The sequence below is a fragment of the Aptenodytes patagonicus genome, chromosome 6 (assembly GCF_965638725.1).
Source record: "Aptenodytes patagonicus chromosome 6, bAptPat1.pri.cur, whole genome shotgun sequence".
Taxonomy (NCBI): Eukaryota; Metazoa; Chordata; class Aves; order Sphenisciformes; family Spheniscidae; genus Aptenodytes; species Aptenodytes patagonicus.
Genome location: NC_134954.1, coordinates 18,531,071 through 18,546,208, shown reverse-complemented (window position 1 = coordinate 18,546,208; position 15,138 = coordinate 18,531,071). Strand labels below are relative to the sequence as shown.

General features: G+C 46.2%; 1 protein-coding gene across 1 annotated transcript; it reads right to left on the bottom strand.

The window, feature by feature from the left end:
• Positions 1-12,858: 12,858 nt before the first annotated feature.
• RPL22L1 (ribosomal protein L22 like 1) lies at positions 12,859-14,957 on the bottom strand. Its single transcript, XM_076341373.1, has 4 exons — positions 14,907-14,957; positions 14,412-14,504; positions 13,890-14,011; positions 12,859-13,106 (listed from the first exon to the last, which is right to left on the bottom strand). Exons 1-4 carry the CDS (start codon positions 14,913-14,915, stop codon positions 12,962-12,964), a joined length of 369 nt encoding a protein of 122 aa, XP_076197488.1. The 5' UTR covers positions 14,916-14,957; the 3' UTR covers positions 12,859-12,961.
• Positions 14,958-15,138: the final 181 nt, after the last annotated feature.

The window sequence follows — 15,138 nt, the reverse complement described above, 5'->3', positions numbered from 1 at the left end:
CGTGCTGGCAGAGACCTTGAAGGGAGTCACAGAAGTACAATGGTCATTAGGAAATTTCATCTGCTGGGTGATCAACCATCTTTCATTCATCCTGGTCCCTCAGATTCAGGATGAAAGGAGAGAGGCGTAATCACCTCTTTCAGTGGTGAGCGCATAGGTTAGAGAAACAGATTTAATATATTCTGTCTCTAGCAATGAAACCTGTGTATGACTGGATATGGGCTGCTGCTATATCCAGGTGTATATGTGGGTATCACATAGACCTTTCCATGCCACACTTTACCTTCCTGTGATGGGGCCCAACCAGGCTTGGGAAGTTCATTCAGGGAAAGGGTTAACCAACTTAAGTTCATTATGATATTTTAAATATCCCTACTGTAAACAAAAGCTGGCGTTTAACTATTTCCCAGCAAAAAGTCAAGGAGGTTTCTTGGTGCATCTTGGAAGCTCCAGGCATGGAGCTGGATGTGATGACCTTTGCTGGACACGGCTCGTCCTGCACGACCGCAGGGCCATGTGAGGAACCCTCTGCACTGCGTTGGAAGGACTGGGCTCAGGACATGCGAACCTGACCTTGGGTATCTCGGCAAAGCAAGTGTGTGCTGCCCTCGAGGCTGCTGCCCACCAGAGTCAGAGGGGCTTGCTGCCACTGTAGTGTGACACTGCAGCATTGTGTTGGTCCCGTATGCTGGGCTGCGGCAGTGAACAGATGGCAGGGACACAAGAACTGCCTATCAGTAGATGATGAAGCAACTTTTGGCATCTGCGCTCGCTCTTAGGCAGCAGCCGGCACAGAATGGCACACGGGCAAGGGGTCTCTGCTGGTGAGGTGGCAAACAGAGCTGGTGTGACCTGATTGTGGCTGCATGGCTTTTTCAAGGTATTTAATTAGTCTGTCAAACACGACAACAAAACTCCTGTGTGTTATTCTGGCTGGGTATTTGAGGCTAGTGGACTGCCGGGATGCAGCCAGACTCAGACCAGCCTCTCCAGGTCACAGTCCTTCCCTTGCCTCCTCTTTGTCCCCAGGAGCTGCCTTGGGAAGACTCCTGTGTCTGCTGGGTGCTTAAAAATTTAGGAAAAATATTAGTTTCCAATCAATCAGTGAGATAAACTGCCCAGAGAAATAGATATGGGAGGAAACCTCCCCAATTTCTGTAAACATTTCACCAAAATTGAGGAGTTTCCAAGGAATGTTTTGATTTTGGTCAATCAACCAAGAAATAGTCTGTCAACAATTCCCCCCAGCTCTTGGTCCTGGAGATCCATTGTTTGCTCTTGGGCTGTGCTAAAGCGCTTTCCCATAAATGCAATACTTTTGGGCAGCTACTTCAGCAAGTGAGTTGGAGCATCGCATCAGCTTATTCTCAGTAAGCATTTTGCTCGGATCTAGACTATGAGTTTCCAACTTCACTTGGGATCTAGCTTTACCATATCTTATCTCTTCCATGTGATTCTGGATTTTAAAGGCTTGGCATAAAGTAATTGTAGTTCTGCCTGTGCCAGTCTGGGCTGTCACAGTTAATAGACAAACATCCCATGATGTGGATGTTAACTCACATCCTAGCTCTGCTTCTCACTTGCCTATTGTTTTCATTCGGTCATTATTTTTGCATCTGCAATGAATCAAAGTGTGATCTCATTAATAGTAGGATCTTGAAGCATTTTAGCATCAATATTTGGGCTTCAAGGTATTGTAAATAATACCTAGATGGTGAAATCAATGCACTTCCTTAGAAATAGGAGCAAAGGAGGAATCTGAAAGTACATGCATGTGCACACCAACATGTTAATTCTTGAAGTTAGTTGAGAAAAATGCCCAGGGAAATGTAAAATTGGTTATGGATAATGCACGCAGCTGAAAAAGTATATTGTGCACGTCTGGAATATTGTGCACCAGCTGGGCAAGTAGCTCTTTTCCATAATCCTGGATTCACCTTAGAACTTTTAATTACTAAACGCAAATTTCAAATTATTTGCAAGGCAGTGTTGCAGAACCTAAAATAATCCTGTTGCATGTAACCCAGCAGAACACCTGCCTTGAGAGCTGTAAACACTCCTAGCTATGGCTCCGCACCATGCAGGCGCTGCAAGAGGTGTAATAACATCTAAAACTCATAGAGCTGATTGCTAAAGGACCAAGAAGAGCCTTCAGTGGTTACTTAGGTCAGGGTGCGTTGGCACAGCCTTGTAAGCTTCTTTCCTTGCGTGCCCATGTGCCTTGGTTTTAATCCAAGCACTCACTGCAAGCGTCAGTTCAGAGTTTTCCCCAGACACCACGCATGGACATTAGCATGGCGTTCATCGTACTACTCCTTGCTGCAAGACCTAGATCTTTTCCCTGGCTTTTCATTTTATTGTTAAAAGTCTAGAGTGATCAGTCATGAGTGATGCTTAAAACCTGGGCAGGCAGCTGGCACAGTGGTGCTGCACTCGTTTCCTAGCCAAGGACCTTCTCCCTCTGCTGACTCTCTGGCACGTGGTCAAGTGGATCTGAGCACAGAAGCTCATGTTACTATGATGCTTTACACAGAGACTCTCCAATAAGGCATGAGCCTTATTATTATAGTTTATTTGTAGGCCAGTTTTAGTTAAAATGAAAAAAGGTTTCCAAATTATCATCAAATTCCAAATATCCGCATCAATCAATCCATTTTGGAATGTATTGCCCATTGTCTGAGTTGCAATTGCAGGTGAACATGCCATGGGAAACCCGGGCACCTTTCTGTGCTCATTGGCAAGACATTGTCACACCCCTGCACTTTCTAGATGACACTTAGGATCTGAAAAAGGAGAGAAATTTTCATTTAGGTTGATCAAGCCCTGTTTTTTTAGTACTGATCTACCCAATCCACCAGTTACCTGAGAATAACCAATTTAATTGTAATTACTCTTGATCAGTGCAGGGAGCTTCCTGGTGCATGTGCTGTTATTATGAACGATACTTTATTGCTGGTCAAACCTCTGCTTTCTGTAGTTTCATTTTCCTGGGCTGATTTCAGATTGTTCCTGCACATTTCAAGCCCACCCTGTGCTTTTGGTAGATTTGATGGCAGAACATGAGAGCAACTGCGCTCAGCTGGACCCAAGTGTCGCAGTCAGTGTCTCATCTCCATCAGTGTCCCGGTATGACCCGAGACGATATTTTGGTGCAGCTGAGTAGCAACATGAGTGAGGACAAGGTGTCCTGGATCTCAGCTGCTGGTGGGGCCAAGCCTGGACCATCAGCCCATGGCTGCTGTTGCCCATCCAGGCTGGAGCCGGGTGATTTGGGTCATCTCCTGCCTACAGTGGGGGGTCCTGGGCAGGTCACGGCTGCAGGTATTTGGGGCAAAATGTGATCTTCCCCCTGTGCAGCTGAGATGGAGTTTGCTGCTGCATTTTACATTTCGGAAGTGAGCTCTCCTGTTATCACACCCTGACATGAGCAATGGATCAGATACGTTGTCACACCCTGGGGAAGGTTTATGAAAAATGAGTGCAGCGTTGCTTAACCTCTACTTCCAAGTTCAGATAAACACTCGTGCAATGAATTTCAAATTAAAAGATAAACCACAGAGCTGTCCCAAATATCAAGCTAAGTAATGAATTAACAGTCCTTGTTGCCTCATATGGACTGCCCATTGCAACTCCCTAAGTGCATTGCTTTAATATTATTCACTCAAGCATTTTGGCAACTAACTCTTGCTCCACGGGTTGTTTGTGACCAGTTCACCATCAGCTTGCTCGGTTTGCAGCCCAGACCGGGGTTACGCTGCTCAGCGCGGGCAACCAGCCCTGCCACCCCTGCCCCTGGCTTCCAGCAAGGCATTTTCCTGCAAACCAGCAAGCACGTCTTCAAGCACTGTGCCTTAAACCTTGGTGGCTCGGGGAGCTGTCTGGTAAGGAGAAGAGCAATGGGCAAACTGGGGCGGGGGGACGACGACACACCTTACCTGCACCCCCATGTTCACTCATCCCTCCGTCACCCAGATCCTAGTGTAAAAGATCAGCACTTACGCTGCAAACACTGCTCCTACCTTCCCTCTTTCCCCAGGGCAGAGTAATGGTGCCAGCTGTACCTGCCCTGGCGGACTCAGTTTTTGAGCTCATATGTGTAAAGTCCATTTGCAAAACTATCATCTTGGGGGTGGGGGTGGGGTGTGTGCGGAGGATGTGGCACCGGCATGCTATTTGTTTTAAAGGGAATTAGGCATCCCAGCTGCTTCTGGGGCTTAGCAAAGCTCAGTATAATATACATAAATATTCTTATAATCATGACCCTCTTTACTTTGCTGTGTACAACATGAGAGACCCAAAGGAATTAGGCAAGCGACAGCAATAACTTTTCAATGAGCAAGCAGAGCTCTCCCCAGAGGTTTTGTGTAAGGCAGCAAAATGCCCTTTCTACACCGGGTCCCAGCAATCCCACCCCGGCAAAGAGTGTCCGAGCTGTGGGGAGGGAGGCAGCCCATGCTGCGCACCCCTCCCAGGGCACCCCTGCTAATAGCATTGCTTTGTAAAGCGCTTCAGAGAAGCCCCCCCAAAATGTGCTGGAACAAAAGCTCGGGTTTTTTGTCCGGTTTCTAATTTCATGGGCTTTATTGATTTTTTGATCACTGGGCTGATGTTAGAAACAGGCTCCTGCTAAAGGTGAGCAGAAAAGTTGCAGCTTTATATCACAATCTCTGCAGTTTGCTCTCCCAACAGATAATTCTGCACCTGCAAAAACATCGGTCGCTTTGTGCCTCTTTATTATGTTTGAGGGAAGAGGAAAAGAGCCCTCCTGAGCTTCCCAGGGTGGATTTGAAGGTCAGAAGTCAGTGAGAAAAAGCAGATTTCCTCTGCTTACTAACCTCCAAGTGCATACTGCTCGTCCCGGACCCAAGGTACCTCCAGACTCCAGCTGTGGTGCTCAGGATTGCCACCAAATACATGGTTATACTTCTATGGCCACAGCGTGTAATTACGGAGATACCCTGACGGTGTTTGGAGCCGTGCGGTGGCCCGGTGCTCATTGCAAGCTCGAATGCAGCGCAGTGCTGTCAGCACCCTGCTGCTGTCATCCCTGTCTGCTGAGAGTCACTTTCCCTGGGGTTATACATATAATATACATACATATATTTTTATTTATACATTATCTATATATATTTTTATATATTATGTTACTATAAATAATAGCTATTATATAGAATAACTATGTAAAATATATTTGTGGTTTTTATATAGCTGTGCCATGGTCACGTTCATGCCCAGTGCTGGGCTCTGCGCATGCACTTGGGCTTGGATTGATCCTGTGCAAAAATTAATTAATTAAGGGCTTTTTCCTCCAAAGAGCCAAGTGGGCTGCAGCAGGTGGGAGGTGGGCAAACCAACCCATTTTGTGCCTGAATTGGGGCACTCATTTTAATTCTCCTTTAATGAATGGATGTGTTTTTGCCCATGGAGAAGGAGCAGAGGAATGCAGTTGGAGCCAGCAATGCTCAGGCAGATAACCCTCCTCCCTGGTCATCCCTCCTTCCCTAGGAGAGCAGCGCTCATCTCTGCTTCAGAACATGCCTGCTTTATTTGGCTCCATCTTCTGCTGGGTTGGCAGATATACTCCTGCTTTTGTATAACTGCAAGCCTGGCAATAACTGGTGTTTGGAGAAATAATTGGACAAATTTATGGTAGGAAAGGAATCTAGCGATGGTTATTGAACACACAGATACCAGTTCTGGCTTGGAAAGTCCCTAAGTACGAGCTGCTGCAATCTGGTGGGTATGGCTGATGCTGCCTCCTATTCCTGACCCCTGCTGAAGGGAGGGCACTGGGGTCCAGGACCTTCGGTCAGACCCACTACAACTTTTTCCGTCTATTTAGGTTAAAACTTCAGCCCTTGGCATCACACGATTTCCTGAAGCTTTCCTTTAAAAAGCAAATTAATTTCTAACTCTCCTGCCAAGAAGAGTTGGGAAATACTACTCCTCGAACTCCAGAAGAGTAGAAAATAATTCATTATTCAACCTCATAACTTTTAAGCCAATACCACAAATTTTGGTGCCCTTCTATGTTTCTCGACTACTTTGCTGCTGCAGTGTTGCTAGCAAAGACCTCCTGGCACAGAGCTGTAACCTGTCAGCCGGGTCAGCGGGGTCTGGCAGGCCTGAAAGCAAACACCAGGGCAATCTAAATTTAACAGCAAAGCTGGCGTAATGAGTGGGCTCCTGTGTTTGGTTTTCATTAGTATTTTTCAGCTCCAATATAGTTTCTCACGGAAACACCCATATGTCACAGCAGTGTGGAAGCACACCTGTCACCTCCAGAGGGTTAATGCTCCCTGGGATGCTCTACAGCAGCATCCCCGGTCCTGCGTTCCTGAGGCTATCCAGAGAAAAGAAGACGATCCCTGCTGCCAGCATATACCCATTTGCCCCAAAAACCTGCGTGTGGGGAAAAAACGTGGGTCCCTGGAGCATGTGGTGGGTGCTGCACAGCCAGGAGCGATGGCAGGACCCTCCTGCTTTGGGCTTCGCACTGATCAACCTGGTTGAGCTGCCCCTTGCTGACCAGGCTCTGCAAGTTATTTCTGCCAGCCCCACGCCATGCCCCATTGCAGCTGGGTGCCATGGGGAGGGTCTTTACCCCACCCCAGGGGTCTCAGCATCCCAGGCTGGGGCAGGAGAAAGAGCCCTGAAACGACTACTGGGGAGAAGCGTGGAAGCTTTACAGGTCCCAGCCCGCTGTGTCAGCAAAACTACCCCTATCTCAGGGCTGTTATCATCCAACAGTGTAAATATTTTCTAAATGAGCTGTAAGGAGGAGGACTGACAAATGCAGTTTTGCTGGAAAATGTTACCGAGTTGGGAACAGGGATGGCTGAACACCCCCCTTATCCCTTATCTGTCCTGGCCGAAGAGCAGGGGGCAGCTGGGGGCTCCCCCTCCAGAGCCAGTGGCAGCACTGCACACAGAAGCATCTTGCCTTTCTGCATCAAACTGAAGCACTTTAGTTATTTGCTTTCAGTTCTGCTGTTTGTGCACCTTGCTGTATTTATCATTCAGTGCTGTCTTTCTTCTCCCTGCCCCGTGCACCAGCGACTAAGAAGATGCTGATGCCATTGCTGGCTTTGGCACCCAGAGGTTTGGCTCAGAGCATCCCGTCAGCATGTGGGGAACATCGGTGCAGCGATCAAGTCACTCTGTGGGCAGTGGGCCACTGAAAAAAATGCCCGTTGTCCCACATCCCCATTTAAAATCCCTACCAAAACCCTAACCTGATGGCAAGAACATTATAACAAAGCTGAGACTTAAATCATGCTTAATATCTGCTGTTGTGGGGATGGGGGTGTTTGAATTGCCTTGCCAAGCTAAACTACTTCATAAAACAAAAAAAATGTTAATAGACTATTAAAGCATTGCTCTTTTAATTGCTTGTTAAAATCCAGCATGGATGGACAGCAACAGAAAATCCTTTGCAGCTGGTGGCTCGCTCTTTGGTACTTTGTGAATTTATTAGTCCCTGGAGCAAAGGGATTCAGGTGCAAAAAGCTGCTAAGGGCAGTTTCCAGGCTCAGAGGGGTCATGGAAACACTCCCTTGGACACCACCCCCACCCCCCCACCCCCCCACCCCCAACCCCCTTCGTGAGAGCTTCATAGGATCCTGCCTGAAAGGTGTTTGGGGCATGTTTTAGCCACCTGGCCCGGTTATCCCCTGGCCACTCCTCCCACCTATGGTTTGTGCTCTGCAACAGCATTTCTCTCGAGCAGCAGCTTGAGACTGAGTTAGGACTCAAATAGCAGCTGCAGTGCCAAGGCAAACCTAAAAGTGGTTCTATGCCAGCATCCTGCCAAAAATGTACGTGCCATGGGAATTTAGAAATTCATGTGTCCGTGGGACAGCTGGCAGCGATCCGGAGGGTAGCAGAAGGACGTGCCTGGTGGATTTAGACAGTGAAAGAGGATGGTGCTTACACAAGTCCCTGCCGAGCCCTGCAGCCCCGTGCCACCCCCTGGGCTGGTGGCCACACCGTGCCCCTCGGGGTTACCCTGTCAGCATGGCCTGGGGCAGCCCCAGCACCTTCCCTGGAGGACCTGCCATCGCAGGCCGTAACATGCTGCTGGCTGAAATGTTCTTCCCAGCCAGCCCTGCCTAGGGGGGTGCACATCTGCTCCAGTTGTGTGACATCTCCTTCTTCCACTTCTTCAACCTTGGGGTCTTTCTGTATTGAGTTATGGCTTCTGTGCCTATGAATCTCTTCTCTATTGCTCAGAGAGCGGTTCTTGCGACAGGCATCAGCAAGAATAAAGTCTTAACCTGCTAAAGGGACTCGCAGCCCCTTACTCATGGGATTGGGATCATGCCAGGACACTTCACCTGACGTAGCTATTAAAGGCCATGGGACAAAGACTCTACTTTCAATTTCAAGCATATCCATATAAAATAAACCATATTTTATTGCCCTAAGTGGGAAGCATGGGCTGTGAGAATTAATTACAACAGTGGGAAGGTGGAAAAGGCCTCCAAAGGCCACGGATGCCCACCTCGCTGCCCACCTTCCTGCTGCTGCGGGATGCAGGGCACCATCTTGGAGCATCGTCAGGAAAACCATTGGCTTCCACGCGGGCCGAGCACTTTTCAAACTGATATTTGTGTGCTGCTGCAAGGGCTGACAGGCTGGTCGGGGAACTGGGACACTGGGATGGGGCGAGGCGGAAACTCGATGGGGCATCACGACACGGACAGGGCACGGAGGCATTCGATCCCTTCTGATCTGCCCGATAAGAAGTCTTCGTTTTGGTTTTGTCTTTAAAAAGAAACACAATTTTTCCTTATTTTTATCTCTATTTGGTGTAATCAGATCACTCCCACCACTGAAGCTCATTTCCTGCTGTTGGGTACATTGAAGCTATTATTATTATTTTTCCATGGGCCTCTCTGTTTCTAATTACTCTGTGGTGATTTTATGTGAATATGTTGAGTCTGTGCCTCCTTTAATACCTGCCTCATGCTGGGTCTATTGTATACGTTAGTACCCCGACACATTTTTCAGATATTTCCTGCTATTATTTACCTCTTTATTTCTGATCTTACTACTTTTGGGTATATGATAAAGCTGTTTTCTGATGGGGCCAGAAGGGCAAGCAGACAGAAAGCATACGGCTACGCAAGGCCATTTAGAAGTAACTCTTACTAGTGGTGGTTATGATTGATGAAATCCTGTGGGATCTGTTGTTCTTTTTTTTAATGGAAGTGAGAGTTTTGCTGCAGTAGAGGCGATAGAGACTGATTTTGCAGAAATATAATCTCTCTGTATGCTCACACATAAATAGCCTATGTGGTGCTGCTACTGCTGCTCTGGCAACAGCCGTGTAGCTCTTGTGCTTATAAATCACTGCTTCTTTTTTTTTATTTGCCAGACATTGAAATTTTCCATGTGTGGGAGGTCTCTCATAAACTGATTTTATTTGGAAGAGAGCAGCAAAAATGTTTTTTGAGACATGAAGGGGAGAAACATTTATTGGAAAATGAAAGGGGGGAGAATACATATATATCAATTTTTGGCTATATTAAAGCCTTGTAAGATTTATGGTGCCATTGCCCTCCTGAGCCCCGAGCTCACAGGCGCGGGCCCTGGCCCATCTGCTGCACTACCAGTGCAACTGGTGCTTTGCAGAGATTATTCCACTTCCCAAATTAAACTTCTGTCTTGATGAACCGGGGCTCTCAGCTGGGTGGAGGCAAAGCGGTGCTCTGAAAGCACTCACTCCTGCTGGATTTTATGCTTATCCCTTCTGAAAATCCTAAAGCACCCCGAGCATTGTCCGAGACCTGAGCATGTTACTGTGGGGCCACGGGGACCAAACTTGGCAGCAGCCCTGGTCACCTGCGAAACTTTCATGCTGTGGGTGCATTATTTTTCCCAGCAGCTTCATCGCCTGACTGACGCAGGAGAGTGCGTCTCTGCAGCTGCGAGGAGAGCCTGTCCCTCCCTCGAGCAGGGCTTTTCTGGGCTCTTGTCCAGCACTAAATATGGAAAATTCCAACAATCCTGTCCATTTTCAAGCTGTTCGGGATCTTTTAACTTGCAAAACAAAGATAAATGAAACTGGTTATTTTACAGCAGATTCTAGTTGGAAAAAAACAACTGCCATGCCAGATGCCCCGATGAAGGTACCTGGTAGCTCCTGGCACAGCAGAGCTGCCATCTCAGTGAGTTAGACCCCACCAAAGACCAGAGATACGCTGACCTGTGGCTTTTAAAAAAGCTCCCTTTGATTCTAATCTGGATAATTTGTGAACAGTAACAGGCCGTTTCCTGCCTGTCACCTGCATTACACCTGGCCTCTTCAGCTGTGAGATATGTGAAATTATGAAAGAATCACCCTTTTTCTGAAGCTTTGTCTGAGGTCAGCTTCTCATTTGTGTACTCCAGCTATTTTTCTCCATGAAACTTTAACAATCTTATTGTAAACACTCCATTTAGGTTTACCCCCCCCGCCTTTGTAGTTTCTACGTGTAACACGCATATATGCACTTTGACTGATCCCGCTGACCCGATAACGCTCATAACTGCACGAGAAAGCTCTAACAGCCCACAGGCTCCAAAGAGCAGAGCTGGACAGGAGGCTCTGGGTATGGCCAGCAGAGCTTGGGCAGCAATGCAGGTATATAACAGAAATTTCTGGCTGGTATGTAAAGGAAGGAAGATTTTCCTAAATATATTAAGCACTCTAGAGCCACACTTATCAGAAATTCGGAGTTTTGTTTTTTCAAAGTTTAACATGTTTTCAAGAATTGGGGAAAGGAATTCCTAGATTCCATGCTCGCTGCAGTGAAGCTCAGCAAGTAACACAACTCACACGAGCACTTTGGCAGTTTTCCTCCAAACCCAGCTATGAAGTAAGTTGCTTCGCTCGAAATCCCAGGCCTTGTTTTCCTGTCTTTTGACTAATGACAATCTGCATCTGCTAGGCTATACAGCTACACATGTAGCTGCCAGCCTGCTTTAAAAGGAATGATAACAAGGCAGCATGATCCTATTAGCTCTGATTGTGTTTGTGCTTGTTCCATTTAATCAGAACAGTTTTGTTGTGTCAGTCTAGTGTAAAGGATATATCGTCACATAGAAGCGCAACTCTGAAAAAACAGGTGGGGATGTATTTTGAAATACAACTGTTAGCCATGCCCTTTGCTTAACTTAGTGCAGCAAAGAAAACAGACCAGAGGTTTTCAAATATTTGCAGCTTTACTGTGTGTTGCTTGTTCAACACAGTATTAACTACCAATACTGTAACTACTTTAAGAAAGCATTAGCAACCTTTTGGATTTCCAGAAAAGGAAGAACCCAGCCACCTTTAATTGTTGCTTCAAAACTGCCTGATTTTTCTCAAATAGGAAATTCCAAGGCAGCACTCTGGCATTATCTAGTGCCCCAGATCAGGGGACAGGGCTTCAGGTGTTACTTCCACAGAAGCATATAAAGCTCAACATACATGAGCTAGGAAATAATCCTTAGCCTTGGAGCCAGTTACACACGCTGCTCCCTTCCTTTTGCTGGTTCTGAAACAGCAAAATGCAACAAATCAATAAGGCAGAGATTACACAAGTAGCTGTTTGTTCCACTGCTGCTTCCTCTCATCTCCCTGGGCCACGCTTCAGGAACAGCTGCTCAAGCAAACTGAAAAATGAAAAACGAGACCCCAAGGCTGCTGACAACATTCATCTCCCCTTCTGTACTTTTCATTTAGATTTAGGGGGTGTCATGCAACTGTTAATGCATTGCTTTGTGTTTGGCAACTCTCTTAACAGTCTGTCTCAGAGGTTTGCCAGCAAAAACAATGCTGAAATAATAAAAAAATCATCAGGAAATTAAACAATTTAGTAGGCACACTTCAGCCTAAACTAGCAGATTTGTTCAAGCACAAAAAGTTCAGTATCAGAGCCTACGTGCATCCCTGTTTTATGATATTAAACAAATACGGCATTACGAATTCCAGAGTTCACCATTGCACTGGAACTGGAGAGTAAATATTCTACTTAATCACATGCAGAGCATACTACCAGTTTGATAGAATACGGTACTGAAATGCATATGCACGCAATAGTTACTGCAACTGCGGGCTCACACATACCACTTTTTCATAGCAAAAACTCATCAAATTTCTCTTGATATTACATGAACAGAACTAGTTTACAGGATCTGGATTGATTCGTGTTTCAATGAAGAACCCACCACTTGTACTAAAGAAATACTTCGTTTAAAGGAATAATCCCAGAAGTCAAATACAAGAACCATAAATAAAAGCGGGACCACCACCATAAGAGCAGGAACATCTGTATGGATTTAGTGGAATTCAGTCACTGTCAACATTAAAGCACATCTCACTGCTTCCTTTAAGTTGCTGTAGCTGGATGCTGGCAATGAGATTCATCTCTACCTCCTTACTTGTCAATCTAATATAAACCTGGCTAACAAATCTTTATTTGCTATGCTCCAGTTTGACTTGTGGTCAAAGGAATACTACATACACAGGAATACTACAACCAATTAATGATTTAGATAAATCACACAGAAGTAAAATCTTTCTCTTTTAAAATATGTGAGCCTGTTTTTTAACCAAAATAATTAAAAGTAAACTTTTTAAATATTTTGTCATTAGCTCCACATAAATTAGCAGAAGGAGCTAGTACTTTTCACCACAAAAAGCTCTAGCATTATTCGTAAAAATATAATTAAACGCCAGTGTAACTGTTCTACATATGTACTGGGCAAAGGGCTCAGTTCTTTTCTACTTGGACTTTCTAGCAATGGAAGAAAAACTGCAGATCAAATGATTCCCTGTGATGGTTTTTAATTAGAATTTAAGAAAAAGGCTAGAAAACTAACCACGCTCTGTTAAACAGGGTACAAAATCTTTATTCACCAATAAGTTAAGTGTTCTTATAAATAGATGTTCTAGTCTTTTGTACACTGTATTGAGTATAAAGCTAAGCTTCAATTATTCCTCAGACTCTGATCCTTCTTCATCTTGACTGATTTGGAAGTAGCGTAGTTCGTATGTCTCCTTGTCAGATGCGACGACACGAAGCCAGTCACGCAGATTGTTCTTCTTGAGGTACTTCTTTGTGAGGTATTTTAGGTACCTTAAAACCAGTAATTATGCATTAGAACCTTCTCATTTAACCCTTACTGCTGTCTGTGCTCCACCCAAGACATGGTCCTTGCAGGGCAACAACACACTAATTATATCCAGAAATGAAAAAATATCTTCTATAACAGATAATAAACATGTATTTTCATTCCAGATACATAAGAATTTATTATTTGATACTTTTTGACTACATAGCACAACGTCAGTAACTCAAAAGCATTGAGTACTGGTTCTAAACCTTGGTCTAACACAATAGATATCGGTGCACCTGTATCAGTGAAATGAAGGGGGGGATGCAGGGAAGGAACCGTACCTCTAACCAGTGCACTCGCCTGTTGTGTGCCCTAACGCACTAAGCAGTTTAAGGCTTCGTTCGACTTAAGGGGTTCTTTTGCAACAACAAGTATTGCGTACACATACATTATAATACAGCCAATTAAGTAACAAAACAGCCACTCGTGACATGAATTCAGTATGACTTCTAAAAGCACCTCTTTCCTTGATATACTTCTAACGACCTACATAAAGCATCGCTGCGTTACGATGTTTATACTAGAGGAAGCATTAATTTGCAATCAAGTCCCGTCTTTTAAAAAGCAGTTTTTAAAATATCTAATATTATAAATTTATTTGAATTACATCTTTCACTAATATTTATAAGCGCTATGAAGGTTAGCGCTAACCTTCTCTGCACGTATCAGAAGTGTGTCACGTTCAACATATGACTGTTCAAAATCCACTGTTGCAAGTACCACAAAAGGAAACCTGTGCCAACCTTTTAGAAAATTGTTTCTCGGATGTCACTGTGATCTTGTTCTTCAGACGTTCAATGTGAACTGTGTTGCCCAAGTTTCCAGTTTTTCCATTGACCTTAACCTTCTCCTTGAGGAACTGTTCCTGTTTCAACATTAAAGAAATAGAACACTAGGGAATGGCACCCTAGGTATGAACTAGGGAAGGGACCCTAGCCATATGGCAATATTAAAAATCACCGTTTACTTATGTCCTGATAGCAAGTACTTACAATGCAGTAAGATTTTACAGTGTGTAATCAATCACCCCCGTGTTAAAACAGGATTCAATTTAAAGTAGTTCTATTCATGGATAGGTATGAACCATCTTGTCTGTAAGAGACATCTAAACCCAAGAAACTTTCAAAAAGTGACAATAATTTAAAGAACAGCTACTGATTTTACTAGCTTAAAATGTAACTTTTCAGTTGTAATTCAGTTGTTGTACTGTATGTACTAAGGCTGTTATACTGTGCACGAGAATTACGAGCAAAACAACGACTTACAAAATTCCCAGAATCAAAAATTCCATCTTCCACAGGATGGGTCAAGTCAAGGCAGAACTTCCAGGTTGACTTTTTAGATTTTCTGTCCTTTTGCTACAACACAAAAACCCCCGACGTTAGCGGTTAACAACCCACACCCGAAAAACGCCTGTAAGAGCGATGGGGGACACGGCAGAGGGTGCCCCCGCGGCGGCGGCGGGCACCGGCCCAGGCCGACACCGCCTGGAGAGCGGTGCTCACTGCAGCCAGCTCGGCCAGGCCCCGGCCCCGGCCCCGTCCCCGTCCCCGGCCGCCACCCACTCGAGGCCCTCTCGGGGGAGGCCCGCTCGTCACCGGCAGCGGGAAGGCCGGCAGCTCCCCACCAGCCGCAGCCGCTTCACAGATCCCCCAAGCCCCCGCCTCGTCGCAGCCCCCGCCGCGCCCGGGAGGCGCCCCACGGCCGCCAGACAACCGCCCCTCCGCGGGGGCGACGCGGCCCGCGGCCCCCGCCCTCACCGGCGGCATGCTGCCGGCCCGCCGCGCTCGCAGAAAGGGAGAGGCGCCCCCCCACGCCACGCTTTTATTCCCCGGCCGGTGACGTCATCACGCAGGCGCGCGGGGTGGGGCGGCGCGCCTGCGCGGCAAGGGGCATGCCGGGAGGCGGCGGGCCCTCGCGAGGCCCCCGTTTTCTCCGAGGCAGGAAGAGGCGCCGCGCGTCTTTAGCACGAATGAGTCACCGTTTTATTCA